At 34.8% G+C, this 22,458-nt stretch overlaps 3 protein-coding genes across 3 annotated transcripts; 2 read left to right on the top strand and 1 right to left on the bottom strand.

Annotated features, from left to right (window-relative positions):
- The first annotated feature begins 1,934 nt into the window (after window positions 1–1,934).
- On the top strand, window positions 1,935–5,370 carry LOC131661503 (uncharacterized). The gene is made up of 6 exons (XM_058931068.1): window positions 1,935–2,148; window positions 2,734–3,507; window positions 3,617–4,201; window positions 4,332–4,387; window positions 4,512–4,623; window positions 4,726–5,370. Exons 1-6 carry the CDS (start codon window positions 2,071–2,073, stop codon window positions 4,945–4,947), a joined length of 1,827 nt encoding a protein of 608 aa, XP_058787051.1. The 5' UTR covers window positions 1,935–2,070; the 3' UTR covers window positions 4,948–5,370.
- Window positions 5,371–5,639: 269 nt separating this feature from the next.
- Window positions 5,640–8,855, bottom strand: LOC131661504 (two-component response regulator ARR11). The gene is made up of 5 exons (XM_058931069.1): window positions 8,239–8,855; window positions 7,985–8,137; window positions 7,471–7,857; window positions 6,957–7,033; window positions 5,640–6,812 (listed from the first exon to the last, which is right to left on the bottom strand). Exons 1-5 carry the CDS (start codon window positions 8,363–8,365, stop codon window positions 5,880–5,882), a joined length of 1,677 nt encoding a protein of 558 aa, XP_058787052.1. The 5' UTR covers window positions 8,366–8,855; the 3' UTR covers window positions 5,640–5,879.
- An 866-nt stretch (window positions 8,856–9,721) lies between these two features.
- On the top strand, window positions 9,722–10,212 carry LOC131658098 (uncharacterized). The gene is made up of 2 exons (XM_058927432.1): window positions 9,722–9,871; window positions 9,967–10,212. The coding sequence occupies exons 1-2, from the start codon at window positions 9,722–9,724 to the stop codon at window positions 10,210–10,212; spliced, it is 396 nt and encodes a 131-aa protein (XP_058783415.1).
- Window positions 10,213–22,458: the final 12,246 nt, after the last annotated feature.

Here is a 22,458-nt window from a genome sequence, read left to right as displayed (position 1 = left end):
ATTATTAAATTTTCTTTGGAGAATTATTTAAATTTCATATCGTTTGAGAAATTATTATGATTGTTCTTTATACGAGATACTATGAGTGATATTTATAACATATTGAAATGATCTTTGTACCATCAAATGGTATATTTATAGATTGATTATCTATCGTGTAAATATTAATCGTACAATATAGAACTGTGATGTTTTATCTTGGAGGCGTCGTGGTTGAGTGACTGTTTTGCATAACTTTGAGCAATATTGCAAATTTTTCAGAGACGATCTTGTCCGCAACTCGATTCGTTAATTTCTTCAATGACAAATTTATAAAAATCATAAAACAACAACGTGAAAATATTTTGATTTATTAATTTAATTATTAATTAAATAAATAATTTTGGTTTAATTGCAATTTTGGTCCCTCTATTTGAAAATCCAAAATTTTAGTTATTTTATTTTAATTTTTGAGAATTTTAGTTCCCCTGCAATCAGAATGCAATTTTTAATGACATGACACTCACATTAATGACGTGTCAGTGCTAGTTCAACTATAAACTGTTCAAAAAAATTATTTTTATTTAAGATTTACGTTCAACGTGTCATCAAAGTGAGCTTTACGTCATTAAAAATTGTTTTTTGATTTGTAGGAGGACTAAAATCTTAAAAAAAACTAAACTAAATTCCAAATTTTAAAATAAGGATCAAAACTAAAAAAATAAATAATAAAAAGATCAAAATTATAATTAAACTAATAATTTTTTAGAAAAAATTATTTTAAATGAGAAATTATTAAATTACATAAATTTATATTTGCAACCTCTCACACTATCTTTAAAGAGTGAAATAAATTCTAATTATTAGAAAAAAACATATTTAACATAAGTTTTTTTTTTTTTGGTAAAAGATATAGTTTCTCTCAAGTAAAACAAAAGAGATAAACATTTCTTAAAAAGTTATCGATTATTAATCCAAAAATCCAACGAATCAATCTATCAACAAATAAATAAACAAAAAATGGTACAATGGGTCCATAACCTATTGAAAATGGAACAAGTAACAACAATAACCGCGGCATAGCCGTTAAGCATAGTATTTAATTATTTTGACAAGATCCGTTGGCCATTATTATTTATCATCTAATTTTCCTCCTTTACATTTCATTTATCCAAATTCACATAATGTCCCTTTCTCACTCATTATATACGAATAATAAATTATTTCTATATTTATTTTTTAAATGAAACTATTTTATATTTATGTTTATTCATTGTAATAAAATATAGTGGTAACAATCCACTAAAGACCCATTGTTACATATTCTAGAAAATTTTCTGAAAATATTTAAGTTTAGACATCAACTTTTAACATAATCAAAATCACTTTTTTGTGAAAAAAGAAATAATCAAAATTACTCTATTTAAAAGAAAATAATTGATCAAAAATTATTTTTAAAAGAAACAACTTAAAGTAAATCCTCATTCAAAGTAATTTTTTATATTCTACTTTCTTTCAAATTCTAAAAAACAATATTCAATGGATGAAAACCTCAATTAAATATTTTTTATAAAACAAGTTACTTTTTCACAAAAATAATATAACTAAATCTAAACCAAAAAAAACAAAATTAAAAAATATTTTGTTTATTTATTTATTTAGAGTAAATAAAGGAAGTAAGCACCTAGTTTTATATGAAAAGCAAAATCTAGATACAAATTACCAAATTTTCACTTAATTAAAGAATAATAATGAAAACCAGAAAGGTAAATCTAACGGCTGGAAATATTAAAAAAGGAAAAAAAATATAAAAATATAAAACTAGACGTTATTTAGGAAAAACAATAATAACTACAAATATTTAATATCCAATGTATTGTTGGATTGTATCCAGCCAAGAAAAATAAAGTTTCCTTATAAAATTAATTAATAATTAATACAAAATTCATATAATAATCTAATAAGAATCAGAATCAGTGTTGGACTAAGCATAGTGAAAACAAGTTTCAAATTTCAGTCACATTCTTTTCTAAACCAATTCAATTTTAGGTTAACCGCATTGTTTTGTTCTTTCGTTAACTGCATTCTGTTATGGCTGAATCTTCACCTTCACCTTATCTCTTTCGATCCTTCTCCGTTCCCTCTGACACTAGTTGCGCACCACACGAGGTTAGTTTCAGTTTCAAATTCTCATCTTTTACTCGTTTTTTTCAACCCTGTTTGTTTAATTTTAATGGCTTGGTTTTGATTGGTTTGTTACTGAGAATTGGTTTTTTTTCCTCTATGTTTGGTGAATTTGTATTGGTTGTTTGGCGGAAAGAGAAGATTTTGAGCGGTTTTAGTGTCTGTAACTGCATTGTTTGTTTCGATTTTGGATTTTGTTTTGATAATCTTGTTTATGCAACTTAACTTTTTCTGTTAAGGCGTTAATATTAAGATTATTATATAATTGTGTGTTTTAGATTTTAATGTTTTCAACTTTTATTTCAATATCACTTTATGTTTTCCGTTGAAAATTTCTCTGTAATTCCTCCTCATGTTGTGTTAATTGAGGATGGGAATAATCATTCATGGGTTTCATTGTCACTGGTAAATAAATCCATTAATCTTTTTGTTATTGTTGTTGTTGTTGTTGTTGTAATGTAATGGATGTTCATAGCTTGAAAGTTCAAAATTTCATTCAAATTTCCCAGTTATTATTAGTCTGTGATGTTTTATCATATTAATTTTTAATTTATATAATTTTTTTTCCAGGGTAATCCTCTTCGCGCTCTTGGAGAATCTATCTCTTTTGGGAGATATATGTCCGAAAGCTTGAATTGGGAGAAATGGTCGGTATTCACGCAAAACCGTTATGTTGAGGAAGCTGAAAAGTATTCCAAACCGGGTTCTGTTGCTGCTAAAAAAGCTTACTTTGAGGCTCATTATAAGAGAAAGGCAGCTGAGAAAGCTGCTGCGTTGGTTGAAGAAGCAAATCGAAGTTTTGAAAGAAAATGCGTTGATGCACCTGCTCAGATAAGGTCAGAAGCTGACGGCGTTGAGACGGCCAATGAAGAGATAAGTAAAGATATTGTTGATTACCAAGTTGTTGATTGTGATGATGATACAAAGCGATGCAAATGGGATGACGGAGAAACTGATTTGGAGATAAAATCGGAAGCTGACAGCACTGAGATAACCAATATAGAGGTAGATAAAGAGACTATTGTTTACCAAGTTGTTGATCGTGATGATACAAACCGATTTAAATGGAATGGCGAAGAAAATGATTTGGAGATAAAGTTAGAAGCGGACAGCATTGAGATAACCGATGTAGAAATAAATGAAGATACTGTCGATTACCAAGATGTTGTTTGTGATGATTTAGACGTTCCCAAGGTGGAAGTAGCTGAGAAAGTCCTATATCCTTGCAATGATATGAATCTTAATGTGGAAAGTTGCATGTTATATGATAATTCTAATCAGCTTGGACATGTTGAAGTCCACAAGAATACTGTCATCTCCATTGAAAAGAAGGCGCCTGATCCTGTAATTTTTTTTTTTGCTTTCTTTCTTTGTTTATATATGATTTCCTTTTTTCTTCTCGTGATTAATTTCGTGTCTGGCCATTCTGAATATATTCATTCCGGTGCTGCAGGGCACTACTGTTCAGGAAGGTTTGGCTTTGCCTGTCAAGGGAAGAGAAATAAATTCTTCTCCAAAATCATTGGCCAAAGCTACGGCTGAAAAACTGCCTCATTCCCATGATCAAAGGAAATCTTCTGCCGCTGTATCACGTAGAATTGGAATAATCAGTGGTTCGAAATGTGATAACTCTATTGGAGGTGTAGTCGAGAAGAAGAGACTAACTGCACGGTCACTCCGCAGGTCGATCAGTCTTCCTTCTGGCACTGGTGAAACAAGCAAAACAGCTGATGCAGCTTTACGACCCAGAAATGCCACAAACAGATTTTTACCAAGTAAGAATTCTGTAGGAAGCTTAGTTGAGAATAAGAGATTAGTTACATCATCACTTCACATGTCGGTCAATGTTCCATCTGGCACTGATGTAGCAAGTAAAACCACTACTGCGTCGGTTAAACCCAGAAATGGAACTAACTTTGTTGCAAAAAGTTTGAAGTCTATTGGAGCCTCAATAGAGAAGAGACTAACCGCAAGGTCACTCCACATGTCTATCAATCTCTCTTCTGGTGCTGGCGACACAACACGGTCTGCAACACAGGTATTAACTTATCATCCTCTATTTGTTCATATGTACATTTATTTTGGTGATTTTCCTTAAAAGACGTAAACATTTAATTGAAATCAAGCTTTCTAGAAATTGTGCTAATTGCTAAGATTTCCCTTTTCAGGCATCTCACGATTTGTTAAATCAAGCTCCAGCAAATCTTCCTTCTCAAGGCAGAAGGTATTTTGTCTTCTGAAATTTTTTGCCTTACTTTATGTCTTATGAATTTGAAACAGAAAGTTATAATATGCATAAAAATTTGAAGTCTCATTTGTCTTTTCTTTTCCCATAATTTTGTGAACAGCTGTCTGAAATCTTCCAGCATCACCCAAAGCAGCCCCCTACTCCCTACCAAATCATTGCCTTTTAGATTCAGAAGCGAAGAAAGAGCAATAAAACGCAAACTTACTAAAGAAGTAAGTTCTTATCCCTGTCAAATACATTAGCAGTGCACATTATAGAAACACTGATGGCCATAACACAATAGCTTATCAATTTTTCTATTTTATTTTTTGCAGAGGATGGAAGAAACTAAAACCAAGGTAGAAGAGAAAGTTCAAATACAAAGGAAAGCAACTTCTAGTTCTAGTACAATAAAAAACTTGGGAAAACTCCGGAAGCCTCCAATTAGCACCAATAATTCCAAACGTATTACAGAGATAAATAACCGACCAAGGCAATCAGGAACTTCAGTATCAAATACCTCATGGGAAAATGCTTCTCCAAATATTCAGCATTGAGAACATGAAATTGGTTATATCTGAGACTGTCTTTTGAAGAACATGCTGTCAAATATAGTATACTACCAAGTTAGTACACCCGTTGTTATCGTTTGATTGTAAGAGGATCTTTTGGAGGTCCATTTCGTGATATGCTTACACATTTAGAAGGAAAATTTTGTAGACTTTTTTTCCCTTTTAGTAAATCTGTTACTCAGTTTAGGCTATATACACCTAAAGGCTATATGCCTAGAGGTAAATAGGGGGCATGAATATTCTTTAGTTAGCATTAATTTGCATGGATAAACTACCATTGTTTTTTGTTTTTGAAAAATAAATAAATTTGCTAGTGGCTCACCACTTTGCGACTAACCATTCGAATCGTAAGCTACAAGAACATAAATATTTTGCTGGGAATGTATTAGAAGAATCTTTTCCTTATAATATTAATGCAGCTCATATAGTAGTTGTTCTGGTGTAAACTTATCTGTTCATATTACTCTCCTATTTTTAGTGCTGTGCTATTTTTATACATCGATTTTTTTGCTACAATTTATATGGTTAACATAACCTAGTTCAAACAACTAACATGGTTAGTCATATCCATAGCAGCAGAAAATAACAGCTGCAATTTGAAAAATATTCTGTCATTTATACTTTGGTTGAAGTTACAATGCATATTTTTTCTCAAACAAGTCTTGGAACAAAAAAAATAAGGAAGCAAGGTTATTACTTAAGCTTAATATTTGTTATCACCCCATACTTTTTTACATGTTACATGTTGGTATGTTGTAATAATATCTAAATCCTTGATGATAGGAAAAAGAATCCCCCAATCCTTATAATTGTTCAATAATAGATAAATATAGCTGACTACTTCAAACATTAAATCTGCCATTTCATGCATGAAAATCTGATTTTTGCTGAATATAAGCAGGAAATATCAGAGCTTATCATGCTATGAATAGACCTTGATCAATTACTGAATAATCTGCTGAATCATATAAGTGGTTTGGAACTTCTGTGAGAAGCCCTGGATCATAATACTCAGACATCCCAATATTCGGCTGACCAAAGTTCATATTATGCCAATAGAAATACAGGTCTTCGTCCAAAGGCGCAGCAGAAGCAGCTTCACCTCCAAAAAGTAGGTTTCTTTGGTAAGACTCTAGATCAGAAATGCAACTGAGATTATTGTATGACTGTGTTTTTAAGCCCAAATTTATGGTTGAAGTGGGTTGTGAAGGTTGATAATTCACCATCAGGTTTCCGGGTTGGAAAGGAAAAGTGTCAACTGAACTTCTTATCGAACTCACTGAACTAGTAGTGTAGTCTTTCTTGTAATCAGCAAACCTTGGTTTTGTTTCTACACAACCAGCAACATTTTGCTTCGCCATAGAGGGAGTAGAACTAATTGAAGCAATTGACTGTGATTGATCAACTTGAATGCTATGCTGCTTACCATGTAAGGGCAATAGGTTGAAGTTATCCTCTGGATGAACAAGTGGCTTCTGTTCTTTTTTTAGCTGTGTTTTCGGAATTTCAGTCCAAGAATACTGTGTCGTCGACATGGTGCTTTGGAATCCTGCATGCTTTCCTTCTGTTTCAAGAGGGACAAAAGCTTTTACTTTTTCTGTCGTAGTGGAATGTGGAACGATTCCTTTGGGATTACTTTCACGACTTTTAGTTTCCATGTTCTGGTGTTGTAAGGTTCCTTCTGAATAGTTGTATCGATCAATTGAAGCATCGTTTTGTTGCTTGTCTGCCGAGTTCTGAAATCCAAAACTTCCTACATCTTTTAAAGGTAAATCAGAATGCTTCATTCCACTTGAGGTAGATTTTTGTTCATTATCTTTCTGAAGCCTGCTCAAGTAAAGCCTGTATTTCTGCGCAACAAAAAAGTTCTCATTAGAAACATGAGTTTTGAACTTCAAAACTGTAGAAAAAAATTGCAGAAACATGTATTCTCCTTTTCAGTACTGCTGTTTTTTCATTTATGCATTATTCAAGAAGTGAAATTATAGCATCACCTGCAAGTGGCTAGCAACATTCTCTCTACTCAGCCATGGAACATTCATCAAATCTAGTATTTTCTTGGGACCAACTTCTGCCAAACAGCACAAAAGATATGATCAACAAACAGACTATGCTAGGTAATCACACTTGGAAGATCTTATTTACAACTTATTCAGGCTTTTGTTATGATGTAAGAACTTTTTTCTGTATTTAAAAGAGATTATGAAATTAGTTTAAAATTGTCCATTAGTCGTTTTCAGCTTAATTCAACACGCTCCTCAGGATAGTCTAAGAAAGCAACTAACTACTTGAATGAAAACAGTTTAACCAAATTCCCTCTTTGATTAAAGAAATTGCTTATACATAAGTGTTTATGTAATAAGTGCTTATTTCATAAGTTCTTAATTAAGTTGTTTGCTTAAACACACTTATTTAGAAAAGTGCAAGGTTAAGCATAACAACTAGATTTATAGAAGTATCAATGATGATTCTGAATAACAATGCAGAGAACCTTTACAAGAAACTTACTATCAAATCCAATCTGATTCACTGCTTTAACAAACTTTTGATGAAGATCTACAGACCAAACTACTCTAGCTTTCTTTGAGGAAGATGAATCCAAAAATTCTCTGTCGTCGTGTTTGCCATCTACATCTTTGCGCTTCTTCGATGAGGTCATATCTTCTAAAGCAAACATGTTCCCCTCCTCAGACAGATCTGATCCATTTCTCATCAAGTGCATGCTCTCAAAACTCTCGAAATTTTCAAATTCTCTAACCTCGTGTATCCTTTTTCTGAAAACATGTTGCCATATGTTTCGCAGCTCTTTCATCCTTATAGGCTTAAGAAGATAATCGCACGCTCCATGTTGAACGCCTTTCATCACCCTGCTCGTTTCTCCATCCACAGACATCACTGAACAGCATTGCAAAGTTTGATTTTGTCAACGACGAATTACAAGTTTCAATCAATTCGATCAAAGGATTACAATGTTATCATTGAACTAAAAAACTTGAATATAGTATATTGATAGAGAACTGACTAATGACAGGAAGATCCATCTCAAGTCCAACATGCTCGAGAAGCTTGAAACCGTCCATGTCAGGCATGTTTACATCGCTGATGACTATATCATATCCGTCTTTCCTTTCGCGAAGCAAGTTTAGAGCTTGTCTTGCTAAGCAACATGTGGTCACTGAATCAAATAACAGAATACATACAGTCAATCATGTAACATAATTATAACATAACAAAAGAAGAAGCATGTTGAGTCAAATTGAATCAAATGAAACAAACCTTCATAATTACACTTCTTGAGCATCTTTTCAAGGATCTTAAGCCAAGTTGGATCATCATCGACAACAAGAACTCGTAAACCAGCAGGAAAATCACGCCTCGGCGTAGAGAAGCAACCATTATCCATGTTGTTTGAGAGACAAAGCTGCTGGTTCTGTTTGAGTTCAAAAAAGTATTGGCTTTCTTTGTTGCCTTATAATAAGCTAAAAAAAATCATATACAAAACGCACACAACAACAGAGAAAAAGTGCTGCAAGGAATATTAGTGGTGAATAACTAACAGTTCCTATGGCGTAGGTTAGTATTTATCCCTATGTAGAACTATAATACAAGTTCTATAAGTAAGACAAAAATGTGTATGTGACAAGAGATGAAAGAGGATGAAAAATTAACAGTAGTGTTATTTATTTTTGTAGTACTATATGATATGATATATGATATATGATATGTAGGAGAATTAATATATGATATAGTTGTGAGATATGTGTGGTTGTGGTGGTGGTGCTGGTTGTGGTTTATTTAATTATGTTAATGAAGTTAGTGTGGGAAATCTACGGTTTAGATAGAAGGAGGGAAAGAGAGAATATAAAAAACTGGGGAGGTTCTGTTTTGGAAAAATGTATGAGACAGGAATTTTGGCAAGAAAAAGTAAAGTAAGGAGACAGAAAATATATGTAAAGAGGACATGTCACATCTATTTTGTCTGCTAATTAACAATTAAGTTATCATGTTAATTTATAGTAATAACTTTGACATTAGATAAGTTATTTAAACTTATATAATTTGATTTAAATTGTTGTATAAATAAATAAATAAATAAAATGGATATATTATATACAGGATTGAAATTCCATTAGTGAGGAAAGTATAGGTGGTGGAAAGGCACGTGGAATGCATTTGAAAGACAAGACCATGTGAAAGTTGTTGGAGGTAACAAGAGGTATTGTAATTGTTTAAAATGTTAAAAATATCATTTGAGTTTGGATTTTCTCTAATTATGCTGAATATAAACTGAATTAAAAATAATAAATAAAAAATAAGGCTTAAATAAACTTTTAGTCCCCCTATTTTGATGTTTTTAACTTTTTAGTCTCCAAACTAAAAAAGCCAAGTTTTAGATCCTCCATTTTCAATTTTGGTGAATATTTGAAGGTCTCCCATCACTTAAGTGCAATTTTAATGACATGGCAACTAATATTTGGTCCAGTCACTTGTCGCATCACTATTTTTATTTTAAATTCAATTTTTAATTCTTAACTTAATATTTAATATTTTCATAAAACATTTTATGTTATTTTATGGATTAAATTGACTCTTTAAATATTAGGTTGTCTTCTTCATCCTTCTCAACGCAAGAGTACAGGAATTAGGGCAAAATCTATATCTTCATCCTTCAACGCAAGCGTACATGACCTAGGGCGAAGTCTTCTTCTTCATCCTTCTTCGCCTTTGCTTCTTCTTCTTTCGTTTTCGTTTTCCAGAGATGTCTCAATGCACGAAGGCGAGTAGTGTCGGGGCTACACGTTTATGTCAGTTTCGAAGCGAGTGCAGGTGTGGGCTTGAAGCTCCATTGATGACCTCATTGACTGATTCGAACCCAGGCAAACATTTCTTTGGGTGTGGGATGTACAAAGTAATGTCATGGTTGCTGTAACTGAAAGATTACATTTTTATCTCATATGTATGTAGCAGAACGAATTTGTGGTTCTATATATGTGTTGTTTGCAGGTACAAGGCCATAAAAGGTGTAGCCACTTTGTTTGGTACGACGATGAATCGTCTTCAAGGGCCAAGGAAATTATTTATTCACTGCAGAAAAAATTGGAGCAAGAAAGGGCTAGATTGGATGAAGCTAATACTAAAGTAGCAGAAGTGAAGATGAAGTTGAATGCAATGAACTTACTGATGAAATTATCAGTTTCAATGACATTTATTATGGCAGTAGGATTTGTGATGCTAAATGTAATGAAGTAGGATTTATGTGATTTTAGGGCATGTGATTTTACTTGTGTTGTCAGTTCAGTTCAGTTGTAACTTGTTATTTGTTGTCAATTGTAATGGATTATGTCCCCCATGAAATCTAATGTAAACTTGTGTTTTAATTGAAGTTGTGTTTCATAGAATTGTCTTGAATTGAAAGGTTCTGCTATATAATTGAATTGACAGAATTTGTTTCATAGAATTGAATTCACAAAATAACAATTGCCAAAGCATACATTTAACTTGTTCATGACAGTAACTTGTTCATGACATAACAGAAACTTGTTCATGACCTCGCCAAAGCATACATAACAAAATAGTACAACAAAATAAACATAACAGAAACTTGTTCATGACCTTGCCAAAGCATACATAACAAAATGACATATTCTAAGCAAAATAAACATCACATAAACTTGAATCCTATAACTATTCTTGAGTGGGCTGTGTTGCAGGTGGACCCTGGGATGATGAAGCAATCTCAGATGCATTTGTCTTAGTCTTTGTAGCCTTAGTAGCCTTAACCTTTGCAGTAGCATTTCCTTTACTCCTAGTAGCCTTAACCTTTGCAGTAGCCTTTCCTTTACTTTTAGCATCCTTAACCTTTGCAGTAGTCTTTCCTTTAGCCTTTGTAGTCTTTGCCTTCTTGTTTCCACTAACAGGTATGGATCTATCTGCAGCTCTTTTACCCTTGCAACTTCTTATGTTATGCCCAACAACTCCACATTTCCTGCATGAGACTGTTGACAAAGTCCTTGGCAGCATATTAGGGTTTCTTGGCTCATCATTTGACTTGTTCCTCATCTTTTTTGGGTGCCCAATAGCCCTTCTCATCAAGGGTGGGTTGACTGCAATTTCTCCATCCATAACAGGCCACAACTGTGGTCCATTAGTTGGATATATTATGTTTCTATAACACTCCAAATATTTAACAGTCCTGCAAATAACAGCCATAACACTTGCTTAATATCAGTTACATATTGCTAATAACAGCTATATCAAACATTTAAAACTCTTACTTGTAATAATCATCAACATAATCTTCTGGAGATTTCTTCATTTGCCACATACATGAGATTGCATGGCTGCAAGGAATCCCATTCAACATCCATTTCCTGCATGAACATGTTCCCTCTTTGAGATTGATACAGAAAGTGTCTCTCCCATTGGTTACTCCAAATATTGCCATGTCATCATCACCATGCCAAGTAGGAGTCCAACCATGAGCATTCTTGTTGTTTTTTTCAATAATAACTTGGATATTAGGGCATATCACTCCACTGTACTTTTGCATCATTTCCTTGTGACTTGTAATCCTTTTGGTGATGTAATGTTTAATTCCCTCTAACAAGCTTATAATTGGTTTGTCCTTGTGTTCCAGAATAGCTCTGTTAAATGCCTCGCACCAATTATTAACTTGAAGATCACACTTAACATGTGTCTTGAAGTGTGATCTAGATCAAAATTTTGCAGGTATTTCCTTAATATCTTTCCAAGCCTCTTCATTTAATGCTTAAAGCCTAATCATTGCTCTCTCCCATTCTGGGATGGTAGTAGCCCTTGCTGCACTCCAAAAGACCTCATTCAAAACCAACCCTGAATATTTCTTCTTCCAATTTCGGTACAGATGCTTTACACATAACCTTTGCTCAACATGTTCACTTATTCCTTGAGCAACTGGTACAAGTCCCTGAAAATGTATGCATAAATCAAAGTCATAGTTAAAAGACCACAATTAACATAAGTTAAATGGATATGCATACAATAATTACCTTTTGTTGATCTGAGATAAAGGCAAATGAAACCTTGTTAACTGACTGCAAGTCTTCAAGGAGAAGATTTATGAACCATTCCCAAGAATCCTTAGTTTTAGCTTCTACAACAGCTTATGCAATGGGAAATATTTGGTTATTCCCATCACTCCCAACTGCTTCCATCAATTGTCCACCATAGTCACCTTTTAAAAAGCATGCATCCAGACCTATTAATGGTCTATAGAATTTTGCAAATGCAACTTTACATGCATTTAAACATACATAGACTCTTTCAAATACAGGTCCATTAGTTGAATCACTACACTTTAAAATAACATTGTTGTTGGGGTTAGAATTCAAGAGTTCTTGTGCATAGCTTCTCAGATGTGTGAATTGATCCCTCCCAGCACCTTGTAACAATTCCACAACTTTTCTCTTAGCTCTATATGCCTGGTCTGTTGACAACTTCACGCCCCATCTTTCAATTGATATAGCTATCAACCCAGCTGGTTTCATATTAGGAGTATGTCTAAGAATTGTGAACAAACTGATTTGCCAACCATCCAGTCTTTTATTGCCTGTTATAGGCAGTCCTAGCACAAGCATGTTCTTCATACAAGGAGGTGATTTGCCAAAACTGATTTCCAGCCCTCTTACTAAACCTCAAATGGTAATTGCAGCCTTCTTCACAATTGACCACCATCCTTTTTGCATCATTTTTTTGAAGTACACATTTTTATTGTTAACCATTGCATACTCTTTGACAGCATCCTTAATGATATCCTTGTTGTTAAACACCAACACTAACTTGAACTTTTTATCTTCACAACTTTGGAAATTTGGAAAATGTTCATACTCTTCTTCATCTTCACTACCAGGTGGAGTGTATAGCTGATATGAGCCCTCATCCACAACATTCTCAGTTGGCATTGTTGATGTATCTGTAGGTAACATTGTAGTCCAATCCAGTTCTATAGACTCTTCATCACAATCAGGCACAAAGTCACCATCATCATTTGTACTACTATCAATATTGTTATCAGCATCATTCATGTTCTCACCCTCAGCATTATCCTCTACCCCAACATCATCCTCACCATCATCATTTTTCTCACCTGCAGCATTATCCAGTCCTTCAGCATTATCCTCTACCTCAACATTATCATGACCCTGAGCATTTGTAGCACCTTCAGCATTTTCCACTCCTTCAGCATTTTCCTCACCCTCAACATTTACATTAGTACCATCCTCATCCATTTCTACACCCTCGTCAACTATTTCAGGTATATCAATAGCATGCTCGACATATACATTCACAATATCAAATCCTTCAACATCCTTGATAAACCTTAGTACATCCCTATCATTTTCTGTAGTTGTCAGACCCCTAGCAAAACTAAACCTAGGATTCACATACCAAATACACTTCAGACTTGTATATCCCACCTCATGAATCAATTTCTCTAGTTGTATGTATGATACATAATCAACATCCCTTGCCTAATTCAATTCGATTACAACCCCATCTAGGTACCATTTAACAAGACTGTGAAAAAGTTTACCACGATGGTGAATCCTTAGCCTAACTCTTCGGGCAATAGCTGGCCTGAATAAGACAAATTTTAGGGTTAGGGTTTTAGATTAAACAACTCTGTATTAATACAACTCAAGAGATATGGATTAAGCTTAGTGATCACTACCATCAATGAGTTATCGTCTGAATCTTTGACATTCAATAAGAGATATTCAACCTTAGACATGGAGATCAAACCATAACTTAGTTCTACACAAGTCTAAAGAAGCTCTGACCAAAACTATAGAATTTTTGTCCCATTACCAATTGTTCTTGAACTCCTAAATGTTATGAAATCTCATCCCAACCATCAAAATTAGGGGTGACAAAATGGGTTCGGTCCTTTGGGCATACCCGTTTTGCCCTCACTTTTTTGCGGAGCGGGTCAAGGTTTTAGGCTCGCAACCTCAAATATGGTCGTTCTGTTTTTTTGTGGGCACATGTATTTTCATAAAATCTTATACTTTTAGGCCTAAAAGATGCAAAACCTGCGGGCATTCCCCGCCCTGCCCTAAGTTTTTTGCAGGACAGGTCAAGGTTTTAGGCCCACACCCTCAACTATGCCCGCCCCGCCTCGCCCCATTTTTTGCGGGGCGGACATACCAATTTGCTACCCCTAATCAAAACATAGAGATAAATTGACCATGTCATTAGATTTCTCAAGGGTCTCAACGAGTAATATGCTCTAGTAAGGTTGCAAATAGAGCTTAAAAGTCCTCTCCCACAAATAAACAAGAGGGTCAATTTGTTGCTCAATCTAGTGAAGAAGAAAAGTTTATTTCTAATTTCTCCAAATCTACACCTAGAACCCAATTACAAGATACTTACAATAAACCCTTTCACTATGGACGTGACAGAGGATCTGAAATCTCTAGTTATTGCAACAAAATTGGACATATCATTGAAGTATGATTCAAAAAGCATTGCATGCCTCCATATCTCTAGAAATCCAACATCAATCAAGCCAACGTGTTTATTGTTGAATGCACTATAGGGCAAGCAACAAAAGAAAGATTTGGAAATATTGATCCGGGAATTATCGTCCTCAGAGATGGAGAGATGCCATTCAACAATTTCTACGGTTTCGAGCTCGGGATTGAATGAGCAAAAAGTAAACAAAGATATAGACAGGTAAGAATAAACACATTCTTAGAAGAGAAATAACTTATCAGGAATGTAAATATACCCCACTCTTCACAAAAATACACTTACCAACCCATTATACTCAACCTACGATACTCATCTATGTTATCACGTATCTCTCACATAAGCGTCCATCTCTGGAGCACAAACGAGATCATCTCACAACTAAGGTTATCTCTAACGCGAAGTCACGAGAACATCCGTATTCTTGCGTCGGCGATCTCTCGCACGCCGCTCAAACACGAAAGCATTAAGTACAGATACCCACAGTGAATGCTAGCTCTAAATCTATCTCTAGAGTTCAGAACCAACAGATTATCATCCTAGATAAGGATTCAAGAAGTTTATCTCTAAAGCACCCCAAATCCCCAGCATAGAGCAAAAATCCAGAATAATATCAACACAGATTCGTAAAGCAAGTTAAATATAACATTATAATCGGTAAATATACATAAGATTCAAGTAAATATACAAACAAACCCAACCAAAGAGAAATACACAAAGAAGAAGAGAAATGAACCGAAAATCTCCCGGTTTGTCAACTCCGTTCGATGCTCAATCCACCCCCGATCATCCGTATGCAACCTCCGAAGTTGTTTTCTAAGCCAATTCTACTCTAAGAATGAAGTTGATGGTGTTGGGACTCAAAAATACCCAACCCATAACCTAAAAATGTGATTTTTGCCCCTTTTAACGAGCTGCTGTCTTAGCAGGTCCGCTTAGCGGACCCCCTCCGCTCAGCGGACTCAAAATTGCATCCAGACTCTGATTTGTTCTGCTGGAGCTCCGCTCAGCGGACCCCCTCCGCTCAGCGGACTGACAGCAAAAGTGAAATCTTGTTTTCGCCATAAGTTGAGAACCGTAACTCCGAATTGCGCCCGGTTCGAAGCGTTGGAAAGCTTATTCAATGCTCTATCCAAATATGAATGAATGGAAACCAAAATGATAATTTTTATCATCCTTATTTTGAGCCTTATTCTTTGATGAATTGGTAGAATTTGCATTCTTGAAGCTTAGCCTTTGGTCTTTATTACTCAATGCTCCAAAGATGCATGAATACCTATAAAATGAATGGAAAACTATTAATTGGTATAAAATGAATCAAAAACACAAGTATGCACATATGTACACAAAAGTTAGGATTTTATTACAAAAATCATAAGATTATAATCGATAAGTGTCACAAATATATATTCAAAATATCGACATTTTGCCACTTATCAAACTCTCCCCAACTTGAAACTTTGTTTGTCCTCAAACAATGTCAAATAAATTAAAGAATCAAAAGTAATAAACCAAAGAATCGTGAATCAACAGGTTTTGAAAACCAAAAACAAATGTATGGCTCAATACAAAAACGTATAAACAAAGTAAATACTTACCACTATACTACAACGACAACATGTAAACGAAACGAATCCTAAGCACAAAAAGCATACAACACATTCTAACACAATACATGCTCACATCATGAATCACACCTAGCAAAAATTCATCAATGGATGAAGAACACACAAAGTTGAAGGACTTTTAACACTCGTCCAACAATCTTGCAAACAAAAGATTAAATTATGCATTCATCCAAAAATCACATTGAAGATACAAAAGCAAGAATCACAAGGACTTTTCAAGGTTGTAATGTGGCTTGGTTAACAAACAAGGGATAAGTCCTAAGGCTAATCGAAACAAAAACTTGCCTAAACCTAAGAGAGTGATCAATCCACCAAAGATTCAAACAACAAAAAATTCCGATTAAACTTCTTCCTTAACCACAAGTTTCTCAAACCAATCACAATACTTATTAGCACAACTATTCACTTCTCTTTTCTTTTTCTTTTTCAAAACTTTTTCTCTTTTTTTTTTCTTTTCTTTTCTTTCTTTTCACTTTTTTTTCTTTCTTTTCAACCTCATAGCAACAACCAAATAAGTAGCAACCATTTCTCTTCCCAACTTGAATTCAACCACATCACCATGTGAATACTCCTTACTTTCTAAGGCAAGGTAAAAATTCATACCAAAAATCATGGTTGAGGGTTCAAGAAAACAAAGAATCAATCATCCATGCAAAAATGACAACTAAACACTCAAAGATAAGCATTTAGCAAAAACAACATGGACATTGACAAAAAGCTCAAAAGATTTAACAAATGATCACACACTCACAAGGTGAACTGACTATTTAGTTATGGTGGTTGTGCTCAAAATGAAACAAAATGCCTTGATCCTTTTCATGATTTCATAAAATCAACATAAACAAAAGATTAAGCATAATAAAATCCAGTTAAAACAAAGATTGTGGCCTCCAGCATATATGAACAATGGAAAGCTTTCTCACATTTATGGTTTGGGAACTAAAGTGATTCAATCAACAAGCAAGTAATGCAAAAGAATGAATGGTATGGTAATTGTGCAAATGAAAAGTTTCCTAAACATGCTATGCTATAGAAAGCGATAAATGAGTACCTTGAATGATACAACTTCAAAAATAATATCCTACCATACATCCGCAAGTTGAAACACTCAAGCTTTGGAAAATCACCTAAAAAATCTTCGAATCACCGACAAAATTCAAGTACAAACAACCAATAAAAGAATTAGAAAAAGAAAACTAATATATACTACTAATTAGCCTTGGTGAAAGTGGGAAAAATGAGTGAACCAAGTGGAATGGGAACCCCACTGGTACAGAGCAGAAAAATAAAATTTTACTGTCATCGCTTAGCGGAGCTAGGCTCGCTTAGCGGATGACAGAAAAACCAAAAAAATTAGAACAGAAACACCTGTTCCAATTTTCCTCCACTTCACCTAAATACCTCATAAACATAAAAATAACCAAAACTTTACAACCGTTGGGGTGCCTCCCAACAAGCGCTTTTTTACGTCGTTAGCTCGACGCCTCTATTGTTTCGGTGTTTGGAAAGTAGCTTCCTCTCGTCATGCCATGGTGACGTCTCACCGCACAAGCCTAAAGAAAGTGTCCTAACCAACCACTCAACAAATGTTACGGGTACAAATATATACAACAATTAAACGAACATAAAAATGAAAGTATACAACTATATACACAAACAAACACATATGTACAAGTATGGAACAAATACAATTATTATCATACAAAAAGAGAAAATTGGTGAATGTTGGATTTACAAGTTGAAAAGTGAAGATTTTGAATAACGAACTGGTCCGATCTCAACGTGTTTCACCAACATTCACCAACAAAGTATACTTGTATGCAAACATATACAAGTAACTATATGGTGAACATAAACAAGTAAACATGTACAAGTAAATATATACACGTGAAACTATACAATATATACGTTATATGCAAAGCTCAAAACCACGAAAACTATTGCGATGCAATCCACAACCATCCCCGGCAACGGCGCCATTTTGTTGAATGCAGTATAGGGCAAGCAACAAAAGAAAGATTTGGAAATATTGATCCGGGAATTATCGTCCTCAGAGATGGAGAGATGCCATTCAACAATTTCTACGGTTTCGAGCTCGAGATTGAATGAGCAAAAAGTAAACAAAGATATAGACAGGTAAGAATAAACACATTCTTAGAAGAGAAATAACTTATCAGGAATGTAAATATACCCCACTCTTCACAAACATACACTTACCAACCCATTATACTCAACCTACGATACTCATCTATGTTATCACGTATCTCTCACATAAGCGTCCATCTCTGGAGCACAAACGAGATCATCTCACAACTAAGGTTATCTCTAACGCGAAGTCACGAGAACATCCGTATTCTCGCGTCGGCGATCTCTCGCGCGCCGCTCAAACACGAAAGCATTAAGTACAGATACCCACAGTGAATGCTAGCTCTAAATCTATCTCTAGAGTTCAGAACCAACAGATTATCATCCTAGATAAGGATTCAAGAAGTTTATCTCTAAAGCACCCCAAATCCCCAGCATAGAGCAAAAATCCAGAATAATATCAACACAGATTCGTAAAGCAAGTTAAATATAACATTATAATCGGTAAATATACATAAGATTCAAGTAAATATACAAACATACCCAACCAAAGAGAAATACACAAAGAAGAAGAGAAATGAACCGAAAATCTCCCAGTTTGTCAGCTCCGTTCGACGCTCAATCCACCCCCGATCATCCGTATGCAACCTCCGAAGTTGTTTTCTAAGCCAATTCTACTCTAAGAATGAAGTTGATGGTGTTGGGACTCAAAAATACCCAACCCATAACCTAAAAATGTGATTTTTGCCCCTTTTAACGAGCTGCTGTCTTAGCAGATCCCCTTAGCGGACCCCCTCCGCTCAGCGGACTCAAAATTGCATCCAGACTCTGATTTGTTCCGCTGGAGCTCCGCTCAGCGGACCCGCTCCGCTCAGCGGACTGACAGCAAAAGTGAAATCTTGTTTTCGCCATAAGTTGAGAACCGTAACTCCGAATTGCGCCCGGTTCGAAGCGTTGGAAAGCTTATTCAATGCTCTATCCAAATATGAATGAATGGAAACCAAAATGATAATTTTTATCATCCTTATTTTGAGCCTTATTCTTTGATGAATTGGTAGAATTTGCATTCTTGAAGCTTAGCCTTTGGTCTTTATTACTCAATGCTCCAAAGATGCATGAATACCTATAAAATGAATGGAAAACTATTAATTGGTATAAAAATGAATCAAAAACACAAGTATGCACATATGTACACAAAAGTTAGGATTTTATTACAAAAATCATAAGATTAGAATCGATAAGTGTCACAAATATATACTCAAAATATCGACATTTTGGCACTTATCATTTATTGACATGCACTTCAAAAGATATTTAATATGAAGAATTTAAAGATCAACAATCAAATGCATGTGTTTTTCCTTTCACTACAAATCAATAGAAATCCTTATTGGCCCTTCTTTACCAATCTTGGACTCCTATTTCATCAAACATTCAACACTTTAAAACTACCATAAATAATTCCTCGAATATTCTTCCCACTCCTCCTTTGCTAGAAAGGAATAATTCCTGGATCTTTGAATCTAGGGCCACATACCATGTGTGCCATTATCGGGCTTCTTTCCATCATCTTGTTAGCATCCCAACTCCACTAAAAAAAATATCACACTATCTATTTAAACAACAATTTTTACCTCATGAATGTTCTATGTTAGAACAAGATTTGGTTCTGCATTCAATCTTTAAGTTTTGATGATAACAATACATATACTTTTTATGAAACAATTTTATACTCTAATAGTTTCTTGAGTGTGCAGATTCATTATTTTGATTGATTAAGGATTATTGTCCAGAAAATCATCAGAATTAGTGTGACACATGTCAGAAGAACTATTCATCTATTTCTGAAGTGACATCAGCAGTTCTGAAGAGTGTTGAATGCTAATCAAAAAAGGATATTCAAAGTGTTTCTAAAGATAAGCTACTATCATATCAGAAGTCAAGATTTCAAGGCTCAACAAAGCTTTTGCTTCCAACTCAGAAATCAAGATGCGTCATTCATATAAGTTGCTACTTTAAAACTCTGAAGACTTCATTCTGACTCTGGAGACTCAACTCTCTTGGGACGTCTACGTTACTTGATCTCTTCCATGTTCTCTCTACTTCAGATCAGAAGTACATCTTAAAGAAGAAAGATCAGAAATTTGTGCTAAAAGCTTAATAGTACAATAGTACACTATCTTCTCCACTACTGCAATGATGTACTGAACGAACCCGATCTTTAACATTTGGGCCTTTGGATGCATGAAAATAACAAAGATCACAAGTTGGTGCATGTTTGATTGGCCTAAAATCAAGTATGGCATGTCACTTGGTCCAAACATCATAACTCTCTCATTTCTCAACATTTTTGAAATTCACTTTGAGCCAAATGTCACATTTGAACTCCTCTACAACTTTGATTCAAGGGTCAAACATTAATTTTGCCTATAAGTACCTATATTTTGGAATTGGTCAAGATGCCCATGTGTGTACAAAAGTAGGTCCAAAACTTGGTCGACCTATTGCCCGACCTAGAATTCAAGTCATAACCTGAACTTGTCATCCATGCCATTTCCAACTCAAGCATCCTTTTGATTTGGTTCTTTTTGCATTTGATTCTCCATCATTAGAAATTCATTTGGCACGAAGAACATTTTAAAACGCACGAGGGAATTCCATTTATCCTGAGCTCAAACATGGTGCCATGGACTCAGCATTTCACGTGTGACTTGTAACTTGGAATTATCTAAATCTTCACTTGGGGCCACCAGCACATGCACAAACTCATTTGTCGTTGTAAAACGCATATAGTGGAGTGCAAAACGACCTGATTCTGTGCTCAACTCATGCATTTCATCCTCACTTTCACACGAGTTGCAAAATGAAATTTCCCAACTTGGCTCACACGTTCTAGATCTGGATTCACACGTACCATGACCTCATTTTATTTCCTATAAATAGAGGATCATTTTGCCTTCATTTTCAAGCTTGGAGAGCCACTGAACCTCTGCCATTTTCAATCAGGAAGAGCTTCAAAAACCAAAAAACCTCTTTCCATTTCAAGCTTGTTTTAACTTCAAATCTCACCCCAAATATCTCATTGGCACCTTCTGAAGCTAACTGAACCATTATTGAAGCTTGTAACCTCCTGCAACCTTCAACTCGAAACCACCATTGTTGACCTTCGAAGCTTCAACTAAAAAGGTAGATACGAGTTAAATTTCTTAGAAAACAAGTTATCACACTCTTCGTCTTAATTTACTGATTGAAATCCCTCACTTATCTAGAATCCATTGTTTGTATTTGTCATTTAATTTACTTTGAAGAACTACGGTTCTTCGTGTTCTTGAGTAAATTCTCTCTACCTCGGGTCAATCAATGGCTCTAATGCAGAGAGACATGAATAATGACATGACTAGAAGAGAACCTCTGCTGAAAATCTTTTCTTTTTCCCTATTTTTTTGTTAAACTCTAATTCTTCTTTCTCCCAAATTCTTTTTTTTTCTTCAATTATTGATCATTAAAATGTTAAACAATACATTATATATTATAATTTTTTTTTATTTAAGACAGCTAACCCCTATGCTAATACCCCACTAAGGTTTAGTGGCTCGTGCCATGATGCTTTTTGCTACGAAAATATTGACAAAATGGATCGAAACAAAGTAACCGAACTTAAAGAAGAAATAAAGAACACATACAGACGCGGAGGGACAAAATATCAGTGTCAAGTCAAAATTGAGAAATACTCAAACGTTCAGTCTCCGTACTATTGCTTGTTAGTGCTCTGTCTTTTCCACACTTTTCATATATGCAGCAAATTTGGAATGACCCCAGCCTCAGATGCCGTAACAAATTTGAAGGGATGCAACGCCTTGATGACTACTTCAAGGATTATAGATTTGGTGAGATCTCTAAAGAGCTTAGAAGAATTGAAGAGCTTCTTGGGAAGGAGGTCTGTTGGGCCGAAAGGGTGCAGGATATCAATTACAATAGAGCTTTGGAGAGGCAAAGAGATAAGTTACTTCGTTCGGAGGAGATTATGTGGAGGCAACGGAGCAGGGCTTTGTGGCTCAAGCATGGAGATAGGAATTCAAAATTCTTTCATGGTAAAGCAAGTCAGAGGAGGAAGACTAATAACATCAGAAAGATTAAAGACGAGCATGGACACTGGTGGAGAGGACATGACCATTGTGAGAGAATACTGATCTCGTATTTCTCTGAACTTTTCTCTTCCTCTTTCCCTACCAATGCTGCTGAGGTTTGTTAAGTGGTGGAGGGTCGTTTATCT

This window comes from Vicia villosa, linkage group LG3 (assembly GCF_029867415.1).
Source record: "Vicia villosa cultivar HV-30 ecotype Madison, WI linkage group LG3, Vvil1.0, whole genome shotgun sequence".
In the NCBI taxonomy this organism is placed as follows: Eukaryota; Viridiplantae; Streptophyta; class Magnoliopsida; order Fabales; family Fabaceae; genus Vicia; species Vicia villosa.
The sequence above is the reverse complement of the archived record's forward strand: the minus strand, read 5'-3'. Positions and strand labels throughout refer to the sequence as shown.